The 26,546-nt window shown below is 39.8% G+C and overlaps 1 protein-coding gene across 10 annotated transcripts in view; it reads left to right on the plus strand.

The window, feature by feature from the left end:
* MAST4 (microtubule associated serine/threonine kinase family member 4) overlaps nt 1-26,546 on the plus strand; it is a 254,220-nt gene that overhangs the window by 105,121 nt on the left and 122,553 nt on the right. For all 10 annotated transcript variants that reach the window (XM_015848582.3, XM_015848583.3, XM_015848585.3 and 7 more), the window contains one exon: nt 13,138-13,169. In XM_015848582.3, the coding sequence (XP_015704068.2) occupies nt 13,138-13,169 (32 nt within the window). The remainder of the gene's footprint in view (nt 1-13,137; nt 13,170-26,546) is intronic.

Genomic DNA, 26,546 nt, shown 5'->3' on the forward strand with positions numbered 1-26,546 from the left:
TGGGGAAGATGGTTCTATATCTAGTGCTTTTTATGGTGAGGAATATCTTCTAGTTTATAGCCGGTGGTAAGGGTGCCTTTAAATGTTTGAAGGCACTGACAGTGCACAGATCTTATGTTCTTCTGGGGCTTGTGTTGCTCAGCTGAGAACTGAGTGCATAGAAGTTGTATAGCCAAGCTTACTGTTGGTGACTGTGTCATGCTGATCGTAGGTGACCTAAGGAGCCTATCCACATCTAATCTATGTGTAGGCTACAGTTAGTACATGGATCAACAATTCATAATGATTAAGAAGATACTGGTCTACAACTTGCCCAGAAGATCTCCACCTGTGGAATACAGATGATGACCGAGATCTCTGCAGGTATTCTGCGTATCATTCTGGTCTTGTATGAGGTGCATTTGTGGATTAGGGATAGGGGAGATGCAAAGTAGCACAGGATGTGTTGGCTATTGATGTGGAGGCTAATATTTTGAGACTGCTGTCTCCATAAAGGGGAGGATCTTGGCCTGTCCTGGCAAAAAGCAATAATAAAGATAGGCTATTTTAATCATGTTTTTAGCATCCAGCTACAGTATCTTGAGTGTTGTTTATGATAGCCAGCAACTCTCTCAGAAATGGTGGAATTCTGATAATCCTCTGGTTCCTTTAAATAAAAAGGTCCCTGGGATGTGTGTACTATTTCCATCCCTCAATCCCCCCTTTGCATCTGGGGAAACTTTACACAAGGGACCCAACAAAACCCTTGGTAGTGTTACAGACAAGGACCACGTGCATATGCAACCTCTACTTCTCTGACTGTTTTAGTGACTGATTTTTTTTTTATAGAATACTGTTTAGAACCATATCTCCACCTGCTAAAACTCAAGTTCTTAAGTACGTGGAAAGGCTCGAATAATTATTTATTTACAACTGTAATGATTAATGGTTAGGTATTACTGTACGTAGGTTGCTCTGAAAGTAATGCCTCAGGTTTATTTCCAAGGAAACTGCAACAGGTAAAAGAGTACAATAACACTATTTAATAGAGCAAAATCTGAGCTACAAAACAGTGTTTTTCAACAGTCACCACTGTTAGCTATACATTTTCACCAGTGATGAACAAGAGTCTGCATGCTGCACTCATAAAAATCTGCACCAGCAGAGGTGTCCTGCTGTTGCTGTCACCACTGCTGAAATGTGCAAAACCCACCCACCCCTTGCTGTGCTCACATCCATAGTTTGGTCTCCAGAAAGATTCATCAAGCGTCAATGAATGCCAGTGGGTGCCATTTTTCCTGTGTGGAGGAATTGAGCAACTCAACTTTGCTTCATCTGCACTTTGACGTCAGATGCCATTTTGTTAGACTGTCCCTCTGCTGCTGTTTGTCACATGGCAACAAATCATAATGGGATTTGGTGGGATCATTCAACCTCTACTGCCTTACCACCAAACATCCACCTCTGATGTTGTGGGCTGACAAAATAAAATATGAGGCTTTACTTCCAGAGCAGCCCTCATATATTCTATCATGCTGTGTGTGAAGTATTTCTTAAATTCACATCCATTCTTAGAATTTTTGTGCTTTATGCGGTAAATTGGGCACAAACTGGAAATGTCAGATTTTAGTGCAAGGTATTGCTGTAACTTGTGCACTGCCTGATATTATTTGAAGAGAACTGCAAAGAAGTACTGTTCCTTAATACTGGTCTCTGGCAACAGGTGAAAGTATTTGATTTGGTGGCCAATTGATTGCTAGAAGGTTATTTACCAAAGGTTAGGGACTCTTGCAGACATATAAATAGAAGCAGAATATAGTTTGCAGTCAGATGGTAGAACTGGCTGCACTTTTTGGCCAGTTAAAAGTTGACATTGTTACAATTCACAAGTAAGTATTTTGCTAGCATGTCATTAATTATATTAGATGGATTTTGTAGTCTTCTTCCCCCAGAAGGAAACAAAATAAATCTACAGTATTCTTCTTCCTCCTTACTAAACTACTAGTTTTATAGAAAGCAATACCAAGTTATAATTAGAGGTTTGCAGCTGTTACTTCAAATGTTTGGCCTTCATTCATGTGCTTGCATGTCTCCTGGTTGATTAAAAATAGAAATAGCTGTTGTAGAAATAGTACTAGAAATTGTTTGGGAAATGTGAATGGCAGTATATATTAAAAAATAACAACAGCAGCACAAAAACATAAAAAAACCCCAACAAAACAAACCCTCAACAACAAAAAGTCCAAACCCAGATCCTTCAGAAATGCAGAATTATGAAGTTAAAGTCTTCAGGTATAATTGAATTGCATCCTCATTTTTAGCGTAGTGTGGGAAGTCTACATAGTGTGGACACAAGTTTTGGAGTGGAATAGAACCATGGAAAAAATAGCCAGTATTAGGAGATATTTCAAGCTTACTGAGGCAAGTTTTGTGTCATAAGAGGTCAGTTTTATTTTCTCTCTAAAGTGTTTTTTCTTTATTCTGCGTGTACGTACATTCACTAATGAAAAATAACTTTCCAAAATACACTAGTGCATTTTGTTTTTTTAACTTGCATATTTTGGTCTTGCTGCCATGACTGCGGGAAAGGTGAGAACAGCTGGACCTGGCCTGTCAGATGACTCATATAAATCAATACAGGAACTAGGATGAATTTTTTATACCATTCCTTACTGTAGACTCTAAGTTTGGGTTGCCTCCTGCTGGCTTAACAACAGATAATGTAGAGGAGAAACTGTAGCTGTCTACTCTTTAATATTTAATTTATTGTTGAAAAGCTGTAATTGAAGTTTCCTTTTTTTATCCTTTTGGGCAGTGGGAAGGTCTTTGAGATGACAGTTTTACATGTCACATAAGAAATCTCTGTGCCTTTGAAAAGTTATTTCTATTAGTTATTAGATATTTCATGACAGAACCTTTCAAACAGACCTACTAGATAGAGATACAAATTCGAATAACCTTCATTTACCCTGTTAGACCTTATTAACAGTGTAAGCAGGATGATCAGTCAAAGGTAAAAGGGAATTTAAAAAATGTAATGCTTGCACAAACTTAATACAGTTGCTGATGTGATTTACTGTAGTTTCACATGGAACAATCCATCTGCCATATAGGACAAGGAGTGGGATGAAATTGACTATAAAATGGTAATAAACCAAAAGATTATCTGGATCTTAATCTCAGCTTGGCTAGAATGTTAGTAGTCCAAAAAAAACCCAAAAAACCAACAACAGCAACAAAAACAAAAACAACCCACCACCCTATAAAACATACTCGACTTTATTGCTAGAAGATTCAGAGGGACCAAGTAATGATATAAATTGTTGAAAAGGATTTATTGCTGTTTTTGCCTTCTGCAGGCTTTTAGCTGAAATCCTTGCTGAGGCTGTGATTTACTTCAGATTCAGGAGTCTACAAATTTTTAAACGCGGTGTTCCAACAGTAGTGATTTGCACTGCTTAGTCAAGTTACGTGTGATGTTCAGGAGGACAGCACGGCTGGTGCAGCAGGGCAGGAAGGCGGGTGGCATGAGGAGGGGCTGAGGGCACTAGGATTGCCCAGCCCTGAAAAGTGAGGGCCAAGAGGTGACCTCTGAGGAGGGGAGGTGAAGGGAGGAGCCGGGCTCTGCTCCTGGGAACTGATGGCAGAGTGTGAATGGCAGCGTGGGAACTGCCAGGTCAGGCTGGGTATCAGGAAACACTTCTGTGCTGTGAGGGTGGTCAGACACTGAAACAGGTTTCCTAGAGAGCTGGTTGATGCCGTCTGTGTCAGTGTTTGAGAGGTTTGGTCAGTGTCCTCAGTAATACGTATTAGCTTTTCGTTAGCCCTGATGTGATCAGACAGTTGGAGTAGGTGATCTTTGAAGGTCTCTTCCAACTTGACTCTTCTATTCTAATGACAGTAGACCTTTGCAATTAAGCAGTGTGGCAAACCATCAGGAAAGATAAAAAGTGGGTGCATGTTGAGAAGGCCCATGAAGAGCAATGTTGAACTTTTTATTAGTTGAAAAGACAAAAGATCATGAGAAGATTGCTCCCCAGTGCTCTCTTCTGGGGATGGCCAAAATTAGTGTGGTTCTAGCAGGGCATTTAAAGCTGTGTGGAAGCCAACTCATTTTCATGTTGTTGCAGTGAACATGAGGCTATGCTTTTGAAGTGGAAAAAATAGAACAGTTATGTTTTGATAAGTGGGTTAATATTTATCTTGCATTTCTAAGGCAAGTCTCATTTTTTCTGGTTTGATCCTTGCCCTCAAACTTGATCCTTTCTTCCACATCAGCAGAGTACATTACCAGTAAGCTATGAGGCCATCTGAACTGCAAAAAAAATCAATGGAGCTTATAAATACTGATTGAAATGTCAGCATTAAGCAAAATCTTTGATTCTGAGACCTTTAATTGTATAGAGGACAAGACATCTCAACTGAGTAAAAAGGCAAGAATAAAGATGTCTTTTTCTAGAAGAAATATTTCTATTGTCTGCTTCAGGTTGGGGTTTTTGTTTGCTTGCTTTTAAAATACACAAATGATGTTTTGCCTGCGTTTGTAAGATTTTTTGTTGAGAAAGTGAGCTATGATCGTCCTTTGCTCTGATGGGACCAGAATCATCTCCTTGCTTTTGTGTGTGAAGAGCATCTGCTAACCTCAGCTCCGTGACACCTAGAGGTGAGCAGTGCCTTTGCAAATTTTGTGCCTCGGTTCTTCTCATCAGTGCAGCTAAACCTTGAGTTTAGTGCAGTTTTCCCCCTTTCTCCATTCAGGATCAGTTACAGCTGATGCTTGTAGTGTTTTGAGGTGTAGAGCAAGGATGTCTTGCTAGTGGCAATTGTTCGTAGGAAAAAGAATAAACACGTTTGGATCTTTTTAGCCCCTCCTACCCTGTGCAGAATGTCTAACAAAAGTTCTTGCAGCTAAAAGCTAAATGCAGGGAAGTCTTTCATGCTGAAGACAAGTTTAATCAGTTTATCTTGTAGTTACTGACTCTGACAGCAGTTTAGGAGCAGCTGCTGAACATACAGAATTCTAACGGAGTTGTCATCTACCGTGATCTGGTAAAAGGAAGGAGCTAGATTCCTGTAAACATAATGATCTCTAGCACCTGTATTTTCAAGCACCACAGAGTCCCAGAATAGCTGAGGTTGTCCAAGACTGCTGAGTCCATCTGCAGCAACTCCTGTTCCAGTCTGTCCATGTCTTTCTTGGTCTGGTCGTCACAGAACTGGACACAGGACTCTAGGTGTGGCTTCCTCAGTGCTGAGAAGAAGGGAAGAATCACTTCTTGACCTGCTGTCATCACTCCTTCTAATGTGGTCCAGGATACCATTAGCCTTATCAGCAGGGGCACATTGACTTATGTTCAACTTGATGCCCACCAGAACCCCCAGGCCCTTTTCTGCCTTCCAGTTGGTGGTCCCTCCTGGGGTTGTTCCTAGCTGTAGGACTCTGCACTTCTTTCTGAATTGGGGTTCCTATCAGTCCACTGCTCCATTCTGTTGAGGTCCCTCTGAATGGTTGCACAGCCCATCACAAGTGGCACTAAGTCACCCATTGTACCCCACTTTTGTGTCATCCATGAATTTAATGAAGTTGCGCTCTGCCTCATCATCTGTATGGTTAATGAAGTAAAGCAGGGCTGGACCCAGTATTGACCCCTGAGGTACACGCTGATGACTGGCCTACAGCTAACTGTATTTCACAACACTGACCGCTTCCCTCTGAGTCTGGCTGTTCAGCTGGCTTTTGATTCACCTTGCTGTTGAAACGAGGTGAGAAGTACCAAAGCTGGTAGCTACTATATGTTGTTGTTGCATTTTTCTTTTGCATTTTAGTGACGAGTGAAATCTTGTAGAGCTGTGTCCATAAAAAACCCATTGTTTTCTGCAAAAACAAATAACCTGGGGAAAACCATGACTTTATTCAAAACATACAGGATTTTCCATAACTGGTAAGCTGTGTCATTGTTTGCATTTGTTCAGCAGAACAATTGTACCAGCAATTGCTATTTGATACCTTTTTAAAAAAAATTTTAATTCTTTCTTTTTTTCCCTTTATAACTGAAACATTATTACATATTAAGATTGTAATGTTTGTGTGAGCTTGGTAGCTGGAATATCTCTGATATTCTGAATTCTTTATCGTCCATACATTTTCTCCACCAGTTGTGTGGTAATATGGTAGTGTACCAATGAGTGAAACAGACTGTACAACAGCAGGCCAGCAGGGAGCATGGATTTTCTGATGCTGGGTTGGATAGAATGATTTCTGTGTACTTTGAAGTAGAAAATTCATTCAGAATTTTTGCACTTCTTTGGTAAAGAGACATGGTTATTCATTGATTTTTGAAAAGCTGGGCTAAGAAAGCATAGAAGACAACATGGCAACAAATAAAAACTCTTAAGTAGTATTTTTCTGCAAGCAGACATTTGAAAGGAGTAAAAACCAGATCACTCTGAAATGAACACAGAGTTTTACTACATTAATTTTGGCAGCTGTCATTAGTCTTGCTCTCTTGGGAAAGGATTTCTGCTTCTCATTAAGCATTTTCTTTTTTTCCTTTTGGTAATTGCAGTATCTACTTTCCAAATAAGCCATATTGCCTTTTTTTTTTTTCTTTTTCTTTTTTTTTCTTTTTCTTTAAGGAAGTAGAGTGTGTGTATTTTGCCATTGCTGCTTTCAGCTGAAGACTTGAGATAGTGTGCAGATATTCAAGCTGTACTTAATAACATTAATTCTTAACTGAATTACTGTATTTCATTTGACCAGCAGACCACTGATACAGCCTTTGCACTTCTTTTAATTGTTGTGGTATGTCAGTTTGAGTATATTCGTGTTGAATGCTGATAGAATCTGTTGGTGTAAATCAGATAGGCTAGTAAGCACTTTTTAAAAGAAAATTGGCTTCTTCCCCTCCTTCTCCGTATTCATAAATTCTATTTGCATAGGGGATATACTTCTTATGACAGCTTACTCTGTGAATGTTTGTAGTGCTTTTGTACTTCATGTTTTCTGGCCAAGTTGTTTTGTGTTTTTTTCCTGCTTTCCAAATCTGTCTTCCAGTGTCTGACTCCTGTAGGATCTTGTTATTTCTGAGAACGTATTTGGCTACTATTCATAAACTTAGATTCTCCCTGTTGTCACTGAATCTGCCATTGCTTTTATGCAGACAGAACATTGCAGTGCTAGTTAAAGGCTGTTAATTGGACCTAGGAACTATATTATTTTATGTTATTATTATCTTTTAATTTATTTAACAGTTGCTATTTATATGGTATCTCTTGCCCAGTGGACTTCTTACAGAGGAAGTTCTTTTTGTTATTTCAGATCCCATAGTTGGAAGGACTTCAGACAACATATAGTGTTGTTCTTAGGAAATTCTGTATTGTTAAAAATTGTAATACATTGTTAATTTTGAAGATTTCCACCTTGTTCCATAGGATTCGGGGCTTTCTAATGTTAAAAGTTAGAAGCAAAGTGAAAAAAGTCCGACTGCCATTAACTTAGTTCAGTCAGTCACAAAGCTTAACACTGGTATAATATCAGGTTTGTCTATAGGAAAGTATGTATAGATTGTTCAGATTGTTTTCATATTGTACGTATATTGATTTCCATTTCATTGTATGTTTTATACATACAGCCTGTCAGACATTCTTTAAGTTGATAATGCTTAGCTTTAAGTGGGTGTCTGGATACTTCTTTTGTGTCACATATAAGTAGCCATGGAGCTGTTGCACACATGAGCTTTGAACAGGGCAGTCAGCAGCGCCTGCAGCAGAAGTGTGGAAGTTGACTGAGGAGATTATAAGTGAGTTAAATAGAACACAAAATATTGAAGTAATCAAGATGTAGTCTCTTCTGGTTTTACTTGAACTTAAGTGGCTTCTTTCTTTTATATCCTGTTAAAATATACAGCAGTTACTGCTGATTTGTGACTTGAAGTTCATTATTTACTTGCAGTTCATGTACACCAAAAATTCACGTTTAAAGTATTCAAAAATAGCCTTGTATTCTTGCTCATAAGGTTGTTCTGTAGGTTATGAAGAAGAACCGTGAATGAGATATTTTCTGAGTCAGCCTTTGAGTGCTGGCAAATGCAAAATGAAAATGCTTGGGAAGAGTTAATCAATGTGGGTATGTGCAAAGAAAAACAAAGAAACAATAAATCCCACTCCGTTGAACTGTTGGCTGCGTCTGGGTGACTAAAAAGAATATGAAAACCTTAATTGTCAAGTAGAAGATGAGAGTTCATTGTAAGGCACTTGTAATGCCTGTCTCCTTGGCAGCTAAAGGGGCAGAAAGTGATCTTAACTGGCACTTTACGTTACCAGAGGAAACTAGGTATTTGTACAGAGTACTTTTCCTGATAAAACTGAGGATAGTATTGTATCACAGGGTAGCTGAGTCAGACCAGGCCTGCTAAGGGAGGCAGCCTGAACATAAACTCAGTTGGGGCAGAACAATTCCATGGTTACATGTGTTGAAGAAGACAGGTCTGAGTGAGCACATAGTGATGAAGGGCTCTCTGCTCATTTTTGAAAACTAGTTGATGGGCTTAATCTGGAAACTTAAAGTTGAAAGACTCTCTTAAAATTCAACCCTATTGTTAACAGAAAACACTCATTGAGGCAGAGAATTAACTATTCTTGAAACCAGGAAACATGGTAACTTTGTTTTAGAACAGAAGGACAGCTCTGGCAGAGAAACAAAATTGCAGCAAGAGAGAGGCATTTCTTTTGCGGTATTAACGTAGAGCATTTGAGATGATTGATGTTTCAGTGCAGTGCCCCCCCCCCCCGTGTGAATCTGAGAAAGTGCTGGTGAAGTCGGGAGCAGCCAGCTGAAAAGTGCAACCTCCCGCTGTCTTGCTTAGAATATACTTGGAGTGGATTAATAACGATGGGATTAATACAATGACTTGAAGCATCAGTCTTTTACATATGAGTCACAATGAGTTTTCCCTGGTAGTAACTGTATACTGTCTTTACAACTTTTTCTCTCATACAGATGCACAATCTGCTGCTATCTCCAAAATCCTTTCAGCAAAAACATAGTAATTGCTCATTTATGAAGAGCCTTCACATTACTCCCTCAAGACATCCTTTTTTTTTTTTTTTTTTTTTTTGTGTGTGTCATTATTTATGATAAGAAGGTGAACTGTGTGCCATGACAGTTTTGTCACGTGGTGCTGTTATAAATGCTGTGTAAATGTTAGTGTTAACCTGTTATTAATGCAGTGCATTAAATAATGCATTACTGGAAAGCCTTGCAACTGTAGTGGTCTGTGACAAATGGATTGACCAACAGGGTATAAACCCTTCTATAAATCTTACCACGTTTAATAACTTCCCTGCTGAAGAGCACACTACCAATGACTTTTTCCCCCTAAAATATTTGCTTTTCAGCCTACTTCAGTGACAACTGAGAACTGTAAGATAAGACCTCTTATCTTACATATATATATATATATATTATATATATATTATACACATATTATATTATATTATGCATATATTATATATATATATATATAATATGTGAGAGATATGCAGCCGTTTCTTGAAGTTAAGGCAAACTGAACCATAGCTCTAAAACCTACCTGTATCAACAACTAGGTAAATTTGTTAGCAACTTATGAATGTGTTAGTTTTTTATTCATTTTTATTTTTATTTTTTTTACAAGTGAACCCAGCAATAACTTACTGACGTCTTTGCTTCCTTCCTTATTGGGGAGGACACTGCTGTAGTTTTCTATGATTTGCTGTCATATTTACAAGAAACTACAAGGTGAAGTTTGGGTTTTGGGGTTTTCTAATTCAGAAATCAGGTAAATCTTTTTATTTTAATTCTGTTATTTGGACACTTTTTCTAGTTTGTAGCACAAGGATTTTGACCCCCCCGCAAAAGAAAAAAATTTCTGATCTTTATTCAGTGAGTAGGTGTTGGTTTTGTTTTTTAAAGTAAGGCTGATTATCTGCAGTCTGGGGCACTGAGTGAACTTGCCCAGACTGAAATGTCGAATAGATGTGTAGCACCAGAGGAAGAACCATAATTACTGAAATGATCAAAAAAACATCTGTTGTTGTGAAACCATGTTACCGATGATAAAATGCACAGATTATGGAATCTGAACCGGCTAATGACAGCTGCAATTAAATTTGGTACACAAGTCCTTCTGCATCATCACAGCAATTTGGCACAGAATTGCACAGATCCCTTAAACCAGTGACAAGCCATGTTATGTTTTCAGAGCACGTTTTTTTGAGACATAAAGGACCTCAAGGGCAAAAGTGTGTGGTGCATTGAGACTGCTTTATGTGATTGGTGTGGAATGAAGCAGCCCTGAAACAGGCAGTACTGGAACTCCCTGGAGGAGGATTCCATGTAGGGCAAGGATGGAAGAGCATAGTGCCATTAGGCCCCTGAGAACCATACTGAGTGGTGCTGAAGGCTTTTTTTAGTACTTGGGGGTTTTATCTAATAAGTACTTGACCTGAAGATCTTGACACCAGTAAGTTTTTGCCTGCTGCATTCCCCAGACTTGTGTTGGATGCTTCACAGCAGGACCAGGACAACTGACTGCTCTGAGTCTGGCTGACTGAGCCTTTCAGAAACAAAGCACTGCAGTGCCAGAGAACTGCAAGTGGCCACATTTGTAGTCTGAGATCTGAGCCTTAGAGCTGCCAAGCCAAAGGGCTGGTGGTTTTTGTTATGGTGTTACTCAGTGCTTTCTTGTTTTCAGAGTCTGTGAGTAAAGCAGCTGGGAGAACATGAGTAAAATTGCAAGTTTAGCTGATAAAAGGTATAGATTTATTATTTTATTTAAATGAACTTAATACATTAATGACTTCTCCTAGCTAATCTTTTGCTTAGCCCCATGCAGAGCATGTTTAAACTTTTTCCATCTTGTCTGAGTAGACTCTGTTGTAGAGCTCTGGTATACTATATGAAAGCAAGCATAATGCTTGTCAGTCTCATCTGCTGTCAGAAGGTCTGTGCCAACTTAGCTGATAATCTGCCACACTCTCAGTCTTTGGAAAAATCTAAGTCTTAAGTGATGTACAAAAAAAGAGAAGGGAGCTGTAAAAATTAAACATGATCTGAGACAGAAAGCCAGGCTTCATTCGACTTCCACCAAAGCACATAAAATAACAACATCAAAAAGCCAAAAGCCTGAATTACAAGAATCATAGTTAAAGTACATGTTGCACCTCTGCTAGATTGGGTACAGGGCCACATAGAGTTCTTGCTCATTACATTTTGGCAGTTTTCTGTGGTCAAGGTCTATTACGGTGTGACAATGCCTAGAATTACAAGTAAAGTTTTAAGTAAGAAATGGAACACAATGGCATTGTAAATATGAAAGGAAGAAAAAAAACATTACGCAAGGAAGTACGTGGGTTCTAAATTGCGGTTACATTTTATTCGTGATGAATGTGACATTCTCAATTTAGGGGAATTACACAGCTGCATAATGCAATATTCTGTGCAGGTGTAACTGTTGTGTTGTATATAAACACGCTATGCTAAAAGATGTATTTTTAAATTGCAGATTCTGAACAGTTGTTGGAACTTCTTAGGAAGTGCCGGATTTTGTTACCAAGGCCTCTGGTTCTGCTCTTTTGCGCCTGTGCCTTATGATCTCTAATTATATTGTTTCACACTATTTTTTCCTGCCTCATTCAGTTAACAGGATGGGCGGTGCTCAGGAATTGAGTAGCTACTTGATATTTTAATCCTTATCACTCAGTTAGCGGCCCCTGCCTTATTTACTGCACACCATTTAAGTCTCCAAAGAATACATAATTATTCATTCCCTTACAGCCTTTTCTAAGGTGCCTGACTAAACTATTTTTATCCATTCAATTGTATTTCATGTGCATTTTCTTGTCAGTGCCTACAACTCCATTTACATGCTCTGTGAAATAAAATATGTACGCACAGTGTTAGAATTTTGATATCATTCTCTTTTGAAATGGAACTTAGGAATGGAAGTGAAGCATATATGACATGCTTCAAAATAGTCTTTTGTGGGAATATTGAAAGTAAACATAAAATAAATGTGTAACTGAAGACATCAATTCAGGTAACTGAGTCATTCCTATATGCAGCCGTCCTTTGTGGTACTCTTCAATGTTACACGTATCCTGGAGGTTAGTCAGCTCTTCTGTTTATTTCAGAGTAGGCTGTTCTACTTGTGGGAAAGGACTGCAAAGAAAACCTACCTCATGTAGCATTTAGGACATAAATTAATGTGGGAAGTGGGGGAAAAAATGAAGATAGTTGAACACTATGACAGGTTGCCTGGGTAGGTTTGGATCTTTGTAGACTTTTGAACACAGCAAGACATGTTCCTGGCTGACCAGCTCTACCTGGCCCTGCCTGGGGCAAAGCTGAATTGGGAGATCTTTAGAGATCCCTGTTAGCCTCAACACTTCTGTTATTTCTGCAATACTTAACACCACTGTAATTGTGGTGTATGTAAGTCATGCTTATTTCTTATAGTCTTTCTTCTATGCTAAAATGCTTGTAAACTGTTTGTCTGCTGTTGCCTCCTAGTGAGCACAGCATGCCATCAGTCCCATGAGCAGCGGTTTAACTGTTCTTAACAAAAGTTTTAGAAGCATTTGTATAATGGTGTTTCTGTTGTCGTGCCAGTACGACTTCCTAGAATACTGCAGTGAATTGCACCAATCTATAACTGATCAAACCGTGGTGGATTTCATCCTTTTTGAGTTAAAAAATATCAGCATGGGATCCATCAGTTACTTTGGTCTCAGTCCCCTTTCACACACCCCTTCCAAACGGTGGGTTCTGTGAAATGCTCAGAATTTTTGGTCTCTGACTTGCAAGTTTTAATACTATCACCAGTGCATCGTAGCCTCTATTGTTTTTCTGTGATGGGTCTTCTGATTGAAACAATTCATGGTTTTTTTGCTACAAAGCAACCAAGTCTTTTCTCATTGCTAGTGTTAATACTTCAAATAAGAGTAGAAAACAATAAATGAAAGATGGTGCATGTCAAATCTTTCTTTTATTGCAGTTGAACATCTCTACTGCTGGTAGAATGGTATAATTAAAATAAACATGTATATTAAAAAAAAAGCCACATCCAATTAAAATAGATTTTATTTCTAATGTAACTTTTATTTTTTCTCTCTTTTCAGAAGGAGTTGAGCCTTCCAAGAAGAGGAAGTCTGTAAGTTTCTGAAATTTCTCCTGCTCTGTGCTCAGTGCATTGTGTGTTTTGACAATTCTCAAGAAGGATGTTTTTCTCTTTGGGGAGTTAGAATGAAGACTAAATATGATGTGTGATTTGCCTTAAGATGTATACAAAGAAAATGAGATTGTAAATGGAGACTGTGGGTTGTGCAGTAACCGTTTTTATGCCTGTTCTCCTCTCTTAGAGGAGCTGTTATTAGATATTTCCAAGTTGAGAAAAAGACCTTATGTTGAAACATTTATTTTGTATTGAGGATTACTATAGTTAAAATCAGGGAAGAAGTTTAGCTTGTGAATGATACAAATGGAACTTGACAGGTAAGTAGAACTGTTATCATGTGAAATTTTGTGGTAAAACCTGTGGATAACTATTAAGTGCATGGGTTTGTTAATCTAGTATTTGATTAGTAGATGTAAAGATTGTATGTTCTTGTGTGAATTGTTGCTGACCTAGAATAGCATGAACTCAGATACAGCGGTTTAATTGTTTTCTGTGTGGGTTGCAGAACCTTGCCTTTTTCTCCTTTTTTGAGTTGTTTGTTTTTAAAGCTTGCTTTATTTCATATTGTATAGTAATAATTAATTAAGAAGGTATTGGGATGACAGTGTATTAAAATATCTTAATCTGTATTTGGTTACTGTTTTCCAAAAATAACATAGGACTATAGTGTTATTGTTGTACTCAGCTGAGGTAGTGTTAGTGATGACGTGTTCTGAGTAAACCTCTAAACCCTCGTACAAAGGGTAGATATTTGGCCTTATTTTTAAATATTTGTTTTCAGCCTGATGGTGCTGTGTGCATGATTAACTGAAATGCTAATTGCTGGGAAGGTACAGGTTGTAGCCATCTGCTGACTTGGAGAAGGTTTTCTTATTTTAGGTTTTGTCACAAATCTTCTACTACATAGCAAGCAATACTATTATTAAGAAATGCCGCAAAGTTTTGAGACTAATTCTATGTAAAGTATTTGGTATTGCAGTAATACAGAGAAAAACAGGTAAGGGAAGAAAATTACTGATGCCTTGTAGAGGCTTTATATAAACCCAGCGCTATTCTGTGAGCAAAAGATGACCGACTGTGAAGTTAATGAGTAAACTGTTGATTTCAACCAGAGCAGAAAGTGACTTCACAGGCTCTTTTTTTTTTTAATATATAGCCCCGACCTTGCTTACCCTTGCTGTGTTTGACATTGAATATTATTAGATTATTCTCTCCATGTTTGAAAAATGATTGCATTCATCTGCATATTTTTTACAGCTGATCATTGAGATATAAGTGCATATTCTGTAATGTGGCTGAGATTTTAATAAAGTGCAGTAAAGGAATAGCTGATTGTCAGCATAATCATATCTGACTGTTAAAATGGTTGAGGTTCTGCACATGGTATTTTGAACTGTCATCTTTACTACTGCTTTCTTAGTTAACAGGGCTCACAGTTCTGTGGTTAGCAACAGCTGTAGCATCAGAAGTTCTGTGCTGGGTCACTTTGACTCCTCTATTTGTGTATCATTGCATGTTGATATGAAGACTGAATATCAAAATGTGGTAGGTCCTGTGGTCTAATTGCTGTGAACATCTAGATGTAGTCTACCTTGATTTCAGTAAGGCTTTTGATACTGTCCCCCATGACATCCTTATAACAAAGCTGAGGAAGTATGGGATAGATGAGTGGACGGTGAAGTGGGTCAAGAACTGGCTGACTGGCAGAGTGCAGAGGGTTGTCATTGGCGGTGCGGTGTCTGGCTGGAGGCCTGTAACTAGCGGCGTCCCCCAGGGGTCTGTACTGGGTCCGGTCTTGTTCAACATCTTCATCAACGACCTTGATGAGGGGATAGTGACCACCCTCAGCAAGTTTGCTGATGATAAGAAGTTGTGAGGATTGGCTGACACACCTAAAGGCTGTGCTGCCATTCAGCGAGACCTGGACAGGCTGGAGAGCTGGGCAGTAAGAAACCGGATGAGGTTTAACAAAAGCAAGTGTAGAGTCTTGCACCTGGGTAGAAATAATTGCATGCTCCAGTACAGGTTGGGGGAAGAGCTGCTGGAGAGGAGCTCTGCAGAGAGGGACCTGGGCGTCCTGGTGGACGACAGATTGACCATGAGCCAGCAGTGTGACCTCATGGCCTAAAAGGCCAATGGCATACTGGGGTGTATTAAAAAGAGAGTGTCCAGCAGGTCGAAGGAGGTGATCCTCCCCCTCTACTCTGCCCTGGTGAGGCCTCATCTGGAATATTGTGTCCAGTTCTGGGCTCCCCAGTACAAAAAAGACAGAGATCTCTTGGAAAGAGTCCAGCGGAGGGCCACTAAGATGGTGAAGGGCCTGGAGCATCTCCCCTATGAGGAGAGACTTAGGGAACTGGGTCTGTTTAGCCTTGAGAAAAGAAGGCTGAGAGGGGACTTGATCCAGGTTTATAAATACCTGAGGTGTGGGAGACATAGTGGTGAGGCTGGTCTCTTTTCAGTAATGCGCGGGAACAGGACTAGGGGTAATGGGATGAAAGTACAGCATAGGAAGTTCTGCAAGAATGTGTGCAAGTACTTCTTTACAGTGAGGGTGACGGAGCACTGGAACAGGCTGCACAGGGAGGTGATGGAGTCTCCTTCTCTGGAGATATTCAAGACCCACTTGGACGCCTACCTGTGTGACATGGTGTAGGGAGCCTGCTTTGTCAGGGGGGTTGGATTCAATGATCTCTAGAGGTCCCTTCCAACCCCTACAATTCTGTGATCTAGAGGATCTCAGTGGTTCTGTATGGATGTGTTATTTTGTCTTCTGGAACTTAAGAGCCAATGGCATACCAGGGCTTTAGGCAAGGCAGGGACAGCTGGCTGAGGCATGATCAAGAAGAGAAACATGGATAACAACGTTCTGATTGATGAACAGTTCTGCTCTTTTTTATTTGCTCTTTGTCTTACTGTTTATGGTACAATCTGGTGGAAAAATATGGAGGGATGATGTATGGGGAAAAGGTTTCTAGCTTGTAGTTCACCCTATGTAAGTCTCAAAAGGCTAGTGTACAAAATACTTTCAGATAGGTTGAATTATTTCTATGCTTGTTTTATAGAGGCTACTGTCTGGATCATACAGAGTTGCTTCCATCTGCATGTGAATAATTTTTAATGCAATTTCTATGGCAGATATAAAGGAGACTGTTCATTCCAGATATAGAGAGCAAGTGTGGTGCAATGTGGTAATAGAGAAAGGAAGATGCTTATGAGGAAGCACGTGTTGAAAATACATGTTATGTGACTTATATTAAGCACCAGCCCTTTCTTACCTGTACTACTGAGCCAAGCAGAGCTCTTCTCTAACTACACATGCAACTTGATGCCAGGAGAGGTACTCAGGTTGCCTTTGTTAAGTTGATCAAATATGCAGTGAAAAAAAAAGGGCAGTGCTGACTTCCTGCCAGCAAAACAATAAGCAGAGGAGTCTATTTGTGCAGTAGTAATTAGCTCTGAGTTCGTTAGCAGTGGCATTTGTTCTGACACAATGAATGACCTGCTGCCAGTTGGCAATTATTGTTCACTTTTTGAACCTCACCTGCCATTCATCAGCGAGGGTATCCTGGTTGTGCTTTTGGGCACACGTGTTGTTGCCGTGTGCCGAGCTATTCCACTTTGATACTGACCTTTTGAGCTGTCTCTGTGGCTGCTGATTTACAAACCCAACTGGCTTCACTAAAAAAAAGATGTGCCATATGTTTTCACTGACCTATCTATGTAACCATCGCTCAGCCCAGTGCACAGGCTTCTCTTGCAGCTCAACAGTGTCCCAGCTTTTTGTTCACCTGGTATAAAGGCGTGGTAATATGTAAGTCATCTGCCAGATTTTGAAATTGAAGACTGCGTGCCAGAAATGAAGGGTCTAGAGACGCTGGATGGCGAGGCATGCAGTGTTTCTTAGGTGAACTGTGGGAAAGGATTAATGGCAGAAACTGAAGGAAGCTTGGAGTAGGAGAGAACTTAATATCTCCACTTCTCCTCACATTGTTGCTATTTTCGTTGCCTTGTTGTGGAACAATTCAATATATAGGCTGCAGTTTTGCATACTCATTTTGGATCTCAGGAAATAAGTTGAACTTTGTGGGCTTCCTGCAGTTCACCACAGTTTTGATTTCTACATGTACAGCGATTCCTGGGGAAGGAATTGGAGACAAAGCCTTGTTAAAAGGCTAGTTAAAGTAGAACAGTTGGCAGACTATGGTTAAGTGATGCTGCTGCAGAAAGAAGTGGTATGCTATGCACTCTGATCACTCACTGGCTTTGTTGATACAGGTGCTTGTATAAACACAGGCTGAACTGATCCAGGTGGCAATTAGCTTCGTGCACGGTACTATAGCATGGAGGTGAAATTAATATCAGGGGTCTTCTGCTAGTCCTCTCACAAGCAGCAAAACTGCCTGACTTTTCAACCCTATCAGAAAGTTATTCAAAATACTCATCTGCACACTGCTGCTACAGGAGTAGTTTACTTATATGCTACTACGACATTTTTAATGATTTGCTTGTTTTCACAAAATATTTTCGAATATCAAGGCAAGCTTTTGTGCTTAATGTTAAGCCTGACCCAAAAATGTAAGTTTAAGCATTGCTTATATCAGTATGTGAAACATACAGATCTTCTGATGAGCCATTGAATGGCTGTTTGAACCTAAAAATCTACTAAAAGTGAATTGACAGCATGCTTCAGAAGAAGTTGGACTTTGGTAGGGTTAAGTGTGTAAGGTGGAGGTTCTGTATCTCTCCAGTGGCTCACCTGCCATAGGAATGGTCTCAGTGGGTTTTTGTTACTATTTTGTTTTGTTGGATCTGTTGGAGATGCTTCACCTTGATCCAGAGCTGGGTAATTTTAACATATTTTTGCTGCATGTGTTCTTCTGAGATTTCTGAAGATAACTAATTATGAAACGTTGACTCTTATTTAATTGCAGCAATTGTTTGATCTGCATGCATTATGGAAATGTCAAAGTTATTCACAGAGTGCTCATAAAACTCACTAATTCAGTACAGTAAAGCAGCAGGTATCCTTTGACAGCAACAAAAAACTAAAGCACTGGTTAAAGCCATTGCATGTTTATGGGCTTACTGGAACAACTTTTGAGAGTCAATAACTTAAGACATTTTTAATGACAAGCTCTAACATTCAGTTAACCTCAGGGAGAAAGAGGGGACAAGCAATTGAGTGAAGCAGAACTGAGTAATATAAACAATGCCATCATACATTAAAAAAAAAAAAATCCAAACAACACAAAACCCAACAACCTGTAAGTGTATGTGTGACCTTTGGTGATGCAAAGTTTGGACTTTTTGGAAAACTGGAAAGCTCAGAAGTTGAATCCATTGATTGTACAGCACCAGCTTCTTTCCAGAAGCTGCCTCTGAGTTTTTATCTCCCCGGTTATTTCATGGGCTGCTTTGCAGCTTGAAGGATGCTACTGTCGTAGTCAGACAAGGAAATTAATTCTGACTGTGAAGAATTAAAGTCACACTTGAAAACATTTAGGAAAGATTGTTACTTCCGTTGTGCTATGTATATACTTCTTAGAACCTGTGTTTTTGTTGTTGTTGTTTTGGTTTGGTTTTTAAACATGAAGTAGCTTTGCTGCTTTTTTCATTAGATGTTTTTGCAGAAGGTTGATGTGCTGAAGATGCTCATTTGCAAAGTGCAGAAATTCAAGCATGATCCACAGTACCTGAAAAGACAAACTTCATTTAAGGATTTGTGAGTGTTTGATGATTAGTGCTGGATGTTGTCTAAACAGTTTTAGGCAGGTCATTATAAAGAATAATTCGTTTTGGAGAAACAAAGTGTTTTCCATGTTAATTATGAAAGCTAGTAAAAATGCAATCTTGAGATATGAAAGGCAGTGAAAATTTGTAGTCTTAATTAAAATCTTTCTCTGCTTATGAATGTTTTGGTGCTTGTTTCATGCAGTTTTGTTTTTTTTTTCCTGATGTTTTTCTACTGAAAGTGCAGAGAGTCTCTGCCATATGGTGCTTATTGGGAAAAATGGAGTGTCTTAATCTTCAGTATCCCACCAAAATTATTAGTGGTTTACAACAGGACTGCACAATGACTTCATACTGCAAAACAGCACCGAACTGGCAAACTGTATTGCTGTAGCTCCCTTCTTTAGACAGTTTGCGAACGCTTTTTATATTTGTATAGAATTGAAGCTAACAAGTTGTCCCGAGGTGAGTGTTTTGGTAAACAGCCTGATTAACAGCAAGTAGAAAGATTTACATCCGTTTGTTCCTTGGAGTGTCTGCCTTTATAGCTGTGGCTTGTGTATCTTCTGTAAGCAGGGATTTCTGCTGCAAATTACTGTACACTGACAAAAGACTCCATCTGATGGCCATTTAAGGAATCTGATGTATCTGATGTATGCTGCCCCCAGGGATTTCCTCTGTGCTTGTCTCAGTGGTGTATTGATCTTAGGCAGGAAGTGGCAAATGGAGTAAGCAAGAGGGCCAGCAGCCAGCCCTTTTAGAGTCTGGAACTGTATAGCTTGTGTTGTGCTGCCTGTGCTAGGGTACAGCTTACACGTCTCCACGAATCCTTGTGCTCCTGAAACATGTATCAGCTGTTTTTTTATTGCTCTTTGCTTGTGTGTTATTCAGAGTTATTTTGCTGATCTAAATTACATTCACAAAAGAGTACCTTCCTTGCGTTTGTTCAGCTACATCCATGTTTAGACTTCTGCAAACATTATAGCAGAGACATTTTTTTAAATTACAGTCAATAATTGTTAAACATCGGCAAATAACACACTACTGTTATATTGTGTGTCAAAAGCAGGAGGCTTTTGAGGAAGGAGTGGAAGCTATGGGATAGACTTGAGATGTTCTTACGCTTAGGAGTCCTGAAATTAAAACCAGCTTTTTATTCTTCTTTCATTTCATTTTCATCCATAAGGGTTTTTTTCTTTTGAGATCTGTTAATGAACTCTAACTCCACTTAACGCATGCATTACTACTAACATAGTGAGGGTTTTTTAATGAGAATTCTTAACGAGTTCAGGTCTGTCTGGCCAAGATCACTTGGGTATGACATGGAGGACAGGGGTCATGAGCTGCTGAGTCCTTATCAGTTCTTGTGATTGATGATGGAAAAGTGGCTTTTGGATACATATTTTGTATGCTTTGAGCCTGCAGTTATTGTAGCACACTTCTTTTTCCTCTCACTCCTTAGTGCTTCAACCTCCATAAATTTTATACAAGTCTGTTGCCCATTGTTTGCATTTCCTCATTTTAAAGTTCTGCAGGGCTAACAGGAAGAGTAATGGCATGTGTTGTAGCCTTGTTGCCATTTTCCTGTTGTCAGCACAGGGTCTTCCGCAAACAAGTCTTTTGTGCTGTGGAGGGCACAGGCCTGGTTTTGATGTAAACAATACATCCCTTGGCATTTTATTGCTGTTAGTTATGTCCATAGTTATCAGCAGAGGCCACTCTAATTAGTCTTTCAGCTATTTCTTTCGGTTCTGTCATGCACACGTTTACATCCTTAGTTCATTCATACCATGTTGGGAATTTCTGCATGTTGTCTCTTGGCTCATGTTTTTCTGCAGTGTGTACTCTTTGACCCTTCCCTCATCACGTGTTAGGTATGGGGGCAGCTCGTCTTCTTCCTGCATGGTATCTAAGGCTTCTGTAGGTATGGTAAAGGGAGGATGGTTGGACTAGATGATCTTGCAGGTCCTTTCCAACCTCGTGATTCTGTGATTCTATGATTCTATGGTTCTGATTCTGTGATTCTGTGATTCTATGATTCTTTGATTCTATGTCTGGCCCTATTTTTCACAGAACTTCACAGAATTCTGGAATTTTCTTTTGGGCACTTGTGCAAGGACATGTTACAGGATTATATGATGGGAGAATTGTATGCGTCTTGCAGGGAGCAGAGGCCAAATACCTGGCTGCATCCGTGTGTTATCTAAATCCAAAGATGTTTTTGCAGTGGAAGAATTTACTTGAGAATTTAAATATTTCTGTGCATGCAACTAGATCTTTAATAGTGCCTGATGTATAATATCCAGTTATCTACTGAAATTTGAATAGCGAACCTGATGAGATGAGGCAAAAAAAAGTAATGGGATGGAGGTCTGATGAAAACAGACTGCCTAACCTGCTGTTCTTCCTCTTCCCACGAGTCCACTCCCCTGGGCAGCCTTTTAATTTTGGTGGTTTGTTGCTGAACTGCTCTGCTTCTGCTGATTCTTCTCTTGTACTCTTTACTACCTGTTGAAGAAGCAGTTTTTGATGTTCATAGTGCTTACACACACACACACACACACACACACACACAGGCCATGCCACCACCTGCTTTATTTTGCTGCCTGAGAGAGTACTTAACCCAGTGAGAAAACTGGCAGAAAAACATCATGCTACTAATCACCACTGATCAGTGCAGCTAGAATTTCAAATAGCAAACCTTGGGAAATCAGACATACTGAAATAGTGTTTTCTTTACTGCTTGCTTTTTCACGGTGGTATTTATTTTGGAAATCCCAGTTTTCTTCAATTAAGGAAAATTCAGTTTGTCAAGAATAATTCTGTCTCCAAGGACTTCTCCTTATGAATTGCATGATCCTGTCTGCCCTGTGCTGTATTGATGAATTGATTTTTTTTTCGCATTGATGCTAGAAACATTTGTATAATCTCTTAATCTGCAGAGAGAGCTTTCTGAGGCTATGCAATTTCAAGCTCACACTCTTTTAGCCTCTGTTGGATTGGGGTCACGGTAGGGCTCTGGAAAGCTTACATGCTTATTTGATGAACCTGTGTTCTACTTAGAGAATTCTAATGATTGTTTTGTGTGTGTGGAGATCAAAGATGAGGAATAACCTGTGGATGGATGTTTAGTTTGGAAAGAAGCATTCAAGTTTCTGCACTGTATGTTTGTTCCTCTAGGAACAGTGAAATCACCTGCATTCTAAATAACAGCTCTTAGGTAAAAGAGGCAGTTGCTGAACAGCAGGGGTCTTCATTTTCTGACATTACAGACTTTCTTCTTGAAATTGTTAGTACTATTACAGTTCCATTATGTCAGGTACGGGCTAACTTCCTGGAGGTGTCAAGATCATGATATCCCAATAAGCCATTTCTGTTTAATCAGAGAGGTAAGTCTTTTTTCATTCACTCCTGTCAAATGGAAAGTTGAATATTTTTGTTACTGTCAGTATTCTAAAGCAGTAATGTTGCTTACTGTAAAAGATATTCATGCATTTGTATTTGTTACCTGTCAGGGCCTCTACGGTCTGTGGCTGGGAGTGGTACCTTCTTTGTCACATTGGCTTTTTCTTGTTGGCAAGTCCTTTGGGGAAACGCTGGATAACATTCAAGTCCCTGCCCATTTTGGCCTTTACCACTGTCTCCATCTGCCTAAAATTTCTGAGTCTTGGTGATTTTTCTCCATCCTAATGTACCTCTCCACAAGTCATGTTTGCCTCTTGAGAAAGTGAAATTTGGTTGTCTGAATGCAGTTGTTGACACAGCTGTGCTTTGCTGGAGGTTTTTCTTCCATTTGTATTTTCAACTTTTGTTTAAAGCTTGATTATTGTCTTGCAGATGTGTTCTCTGGGAGAAGACAGCAGGAATCTAGGGTAGGGATACCAAGTAAGGTATTGAGCACATAGGACTTACTCTGGGAATGTAGTTTTCATAAGGGGATAGACATGCCAAGAACCTGTTTGCAGACTGTTTTCTTTATAGGAGAAGGGTAGTAACTCTTGGTTTTAAAGGAGCAGCAAGGAGCATGAGAATTTGAGGTCTGGTCAGTGGCTCATAATGAGACTTGAGGCAGCAGAAACTGAATAGGGTGGGCCCAGAGGCACAGGCAATGGGTGTGTGGATGGTTCCTGTGCACAGTAGCTGGGCTGAGCTCTTCTGTTACAGGTTTGGGGAAAGAAGATGTTTCTTTGGCAAGATACCTTTCTGTTCTGCAAGTGCTAATCAGCTAATTCTGCCTCTTAATCTTTAACAAGCCTTTATTTCCCATGTTCTGGCAGTAGCAACCCTGTCATTAACATGCTTTCCTGACATTGCGCACTTTTCTTCTCTGCCATTTTGTAACAAAGTGGGGAGTAAGCAGTTAGTTTCTGTCCTTTCTCCCTGATGTTGTAGGGCTGCTTCTTCTTTCTTTATTTATTTTTTAATTTTTTTTTATTTTTTTCCCTCTCTAGCAAGCCACTCAAGCTTAGATCTGTAACGTTTGCTGAGTTATGCTGTGACAGCTCTCATAGCCAAGTGAAAAGGTCAGAAAGAGCGCTGGGGATAAGTAGATCTGTAACTCTGCAGTGCTTGGATGAAAGGAGATCAGGTGCCACGGGGGAAGAAAATGGAGGTCTAAAAGGCTGGCACAGTTTTTGGGAGTCTCTTGCTTTGTATTCGTTGTGTGTTGGCTGCCACGATGCACAAGACAGTATAATTGCATATAATCACATTTCTTCAAGTCCCAGTTGGTTTGCTCATGAATATTTAGTGTAGTGATGCCCCTAGGCAGTGGAGGTAAGCATAGGGTTTGAGACAAGCATGCTATCCCAGGTGCTTCTATGTGGGGCTAAGTGTCTAGCTGCCAAAGAAACCAGTTCTTGCTGTTTTAGCCTGCCTGTTCTAGCTCATGTCTACTGTTGTAAAGGTTGTGCAGGGTATGTTAGGCATTGGGAATGCTTTTTTGCTTTGTTATATGGTACTAGTAGGCAGGCAGAAGGCATGATTAAGTCAGGCACATTCTCACATCCACATGTGAGTGTGGTCTCGAAGCAGAGCAGGAGGGTGTCTGAGGTGACAGGAAAGCACATGCTTCAAACCATCCTGCTTCAAAAGGGAGAAAGGTACCAGTGATGCCTTCAAACCTGAAGTCAGAGTTAACCCTACCAAGGCAATTCTTAAATCTGCTCTGATAGCCTAAAGTGGCATCAGGTCTGCTGAATGGCAGGTAGCTTTGTTTATTGTACAGCATGAGCAGTGGGTTACATTGTGGTATAGCCCTGCAGCAGCTCAGCACCATAGCCTTTTACTCCGTTGCTCACAGTGAGATGAGGAAGAGAACTGGAAACAAAACAGAACTTGTGGGTTGAAATATAAAATATTTTACTGAGACAGAATAGGAAAATGGAAACAAAAATGCAATGGTAGTGATATGTATATGTCTGCAATGGAATTATTTGCCAACTGACGTCCAGCTCTCAATACAGCTGCCCGCTAATCAATGACCTCTTATCAGTGCAATGTCTTACCACCTGCCAACTGATGTCCAGCAATCCCTGAGCCTCCTAGCATTTCTTGCTAATCGAGGTAAGCTGTTCTGGCCGCTGTGGCCTGACTTTGGCCTCAGATGTGTTCCCAACAGCCTGTAACAGCCAAAATGTCAATGTGCTATTAACACTGTCTCAGCTGAAACCAGAACAGTATGGAACATGGGACACTGGCTGTGTCTGGTTTAGTGTTTCCCAGTATGAGAAAGATGCTGACTTACTGTTGTTTCTTTTTTTCATCTGTTGCCTTTTTTTCTTGTTTTGTTTTGTTTTGTTGGAGTAGCAGATTCTATAGCCATTATTTAAAAATATTGGCAATGTAAAATGCGGAAAGCAAATCTTCAAATAATTTACTTTCCAAACTGGCTCATGCTTTACAGCTTTTACTTCATAAGCAGCACATCATCGGATTTATGTAGATAAGATGTTATTCCGGGGAGTAAACAGTAGTCTGAAACCAAAGATCAAAGGAATTTCAGACAGTGGGATCCTAGGGCTTATTGGCATGAGAGGCAGCTACCAGAGATCTGTCAATAAAAACTGTGAAAGCTTGCTGTGCAGATTTGGTTCACAAATTAACTTAAAATGGAGAATTTTAAGCAGAGAAGTGGAATCCAAGAGAGAAATTGTAGCTTAAGTATTGCATAGTTAGTGAATCAAAATCTTTACATAGCAGCTGATTTTCAATGATGTCCAGGCATTGTGTAGCCCATTTGTGATAGTGTGACACAGAAACAGTTTAATACCAGTGGAGTTAAGGAACTGTGCAAGAATGAGAGATGGGGGAAGTAGTTGTCATAGTGAAGAGTAAAATTGGTAATGATTGAGGAAAGGCTGTGTGGAATACAGAGGTGAGAAAATAGAAATGCTATGAAGGGAGAGTTTGAAGAATGCTTGAGAGACTTTGGAGTACAGATACTGAGATATGACGTGTGAGGTTCTGTAGTTGTGACTCACTGCTACCCTTGGGTGTAGTATCCAGACAGCAAAGAGAAATCAATGGAACCACTCTTGGTAGTAGAGAAACCTCAGCCTCAGACGGACAGTATTTTGGACAGATGAATAGTTGGTGGTAAAGTTACTGCCACATGCAGTCTGAGGAAACTCTCAGTGGCACGTTTTTATGGAGGAGCTCCATATAAAGCACAGTTTGATCTCCTTAAAAGTGGCATTGATGTTCTTGTGGGGACTCCTGGACAGATCAAAGACCACATTCAGAATAGCAAGTTGGACCTTTCCAATGTAAAGCACTATGTTTTGAATGAAGTTGATGGCATGTTAGACATGGGCTTTGCTGAACAAGTAGAAGAAATCTTAGGATTTGCTTATATGAAAGGTTCTGAGAACAACCCTGAGACAACCCTGGGTTTTCTTGCAACATTCTTGCAAGCTAGGCAGGAATGAGGAAATGGAAATGGAGGTAGTAAATGGAGGTATTTACTGCTGATTAGGTGAGAAAGCTGAGAGATCATCTTCTGTTGGAAGACAGCTGTTCAGGGCAGTGAGGGTAGTCCAAGTCCCAAGATGTGTTCTTCGTTGTTCTTGTCAGTCTCACTTCACCTGAAATGGTTGCAGAGCCATCTCCTGTTTCATTTGGCTGTATTGGTGTGAGTAAAATGGTGTCAGCACGGGAACTCAGCTTTGCATAATTTTCTCCTAGAACAGTGCACTTTCCTGCACAGTAATGCTTGTAAAACTCACGCTCCTTTAGACCAGCAGGGCATTTCTTCAGCCTGAGCAATTGCTGTGTGATGACTGGAGGCCGTGGCAGGCAATACCATGCTCTCTGTATCTGAATGTGATTTGTGATTTATTTTGTGTTTTCTGTTTTTTTTGTTGTTTTTTTTTTGTTTGTTTTGTTTTGTTTTTTTCTGTTCATTGTGAAGACTACTGACTCCATACAAGAAAGAGAAGTTAGCTTAGCCTATCTGTAGCTAAACAGCACTGTCATAGGGTCATGTGTGTTTTTTTTTTCCCCATGCTAAAACATGATGTCCTATCTTTCAGTTGAGACACAAAGTTTGCAAGGTGTGGTAAAGTCTTCTATTAGATCAACGCTCTACAGTTAAAAAAACAAAAGAGAGACTCTTCTGGT

Source organism: Coturnix japonica, chromosome Z (genome assembly GCF_054131305.1).
Source record: "Coturnix japonica strain WE chromosome Z, WE-NBRP24, whole genome shotgun sequence".
NCBI lineage: Eukaryota > Metazoa > Chordata > Aves > Galliformes > Phasianidae > Coturnix > Coturnix japonica.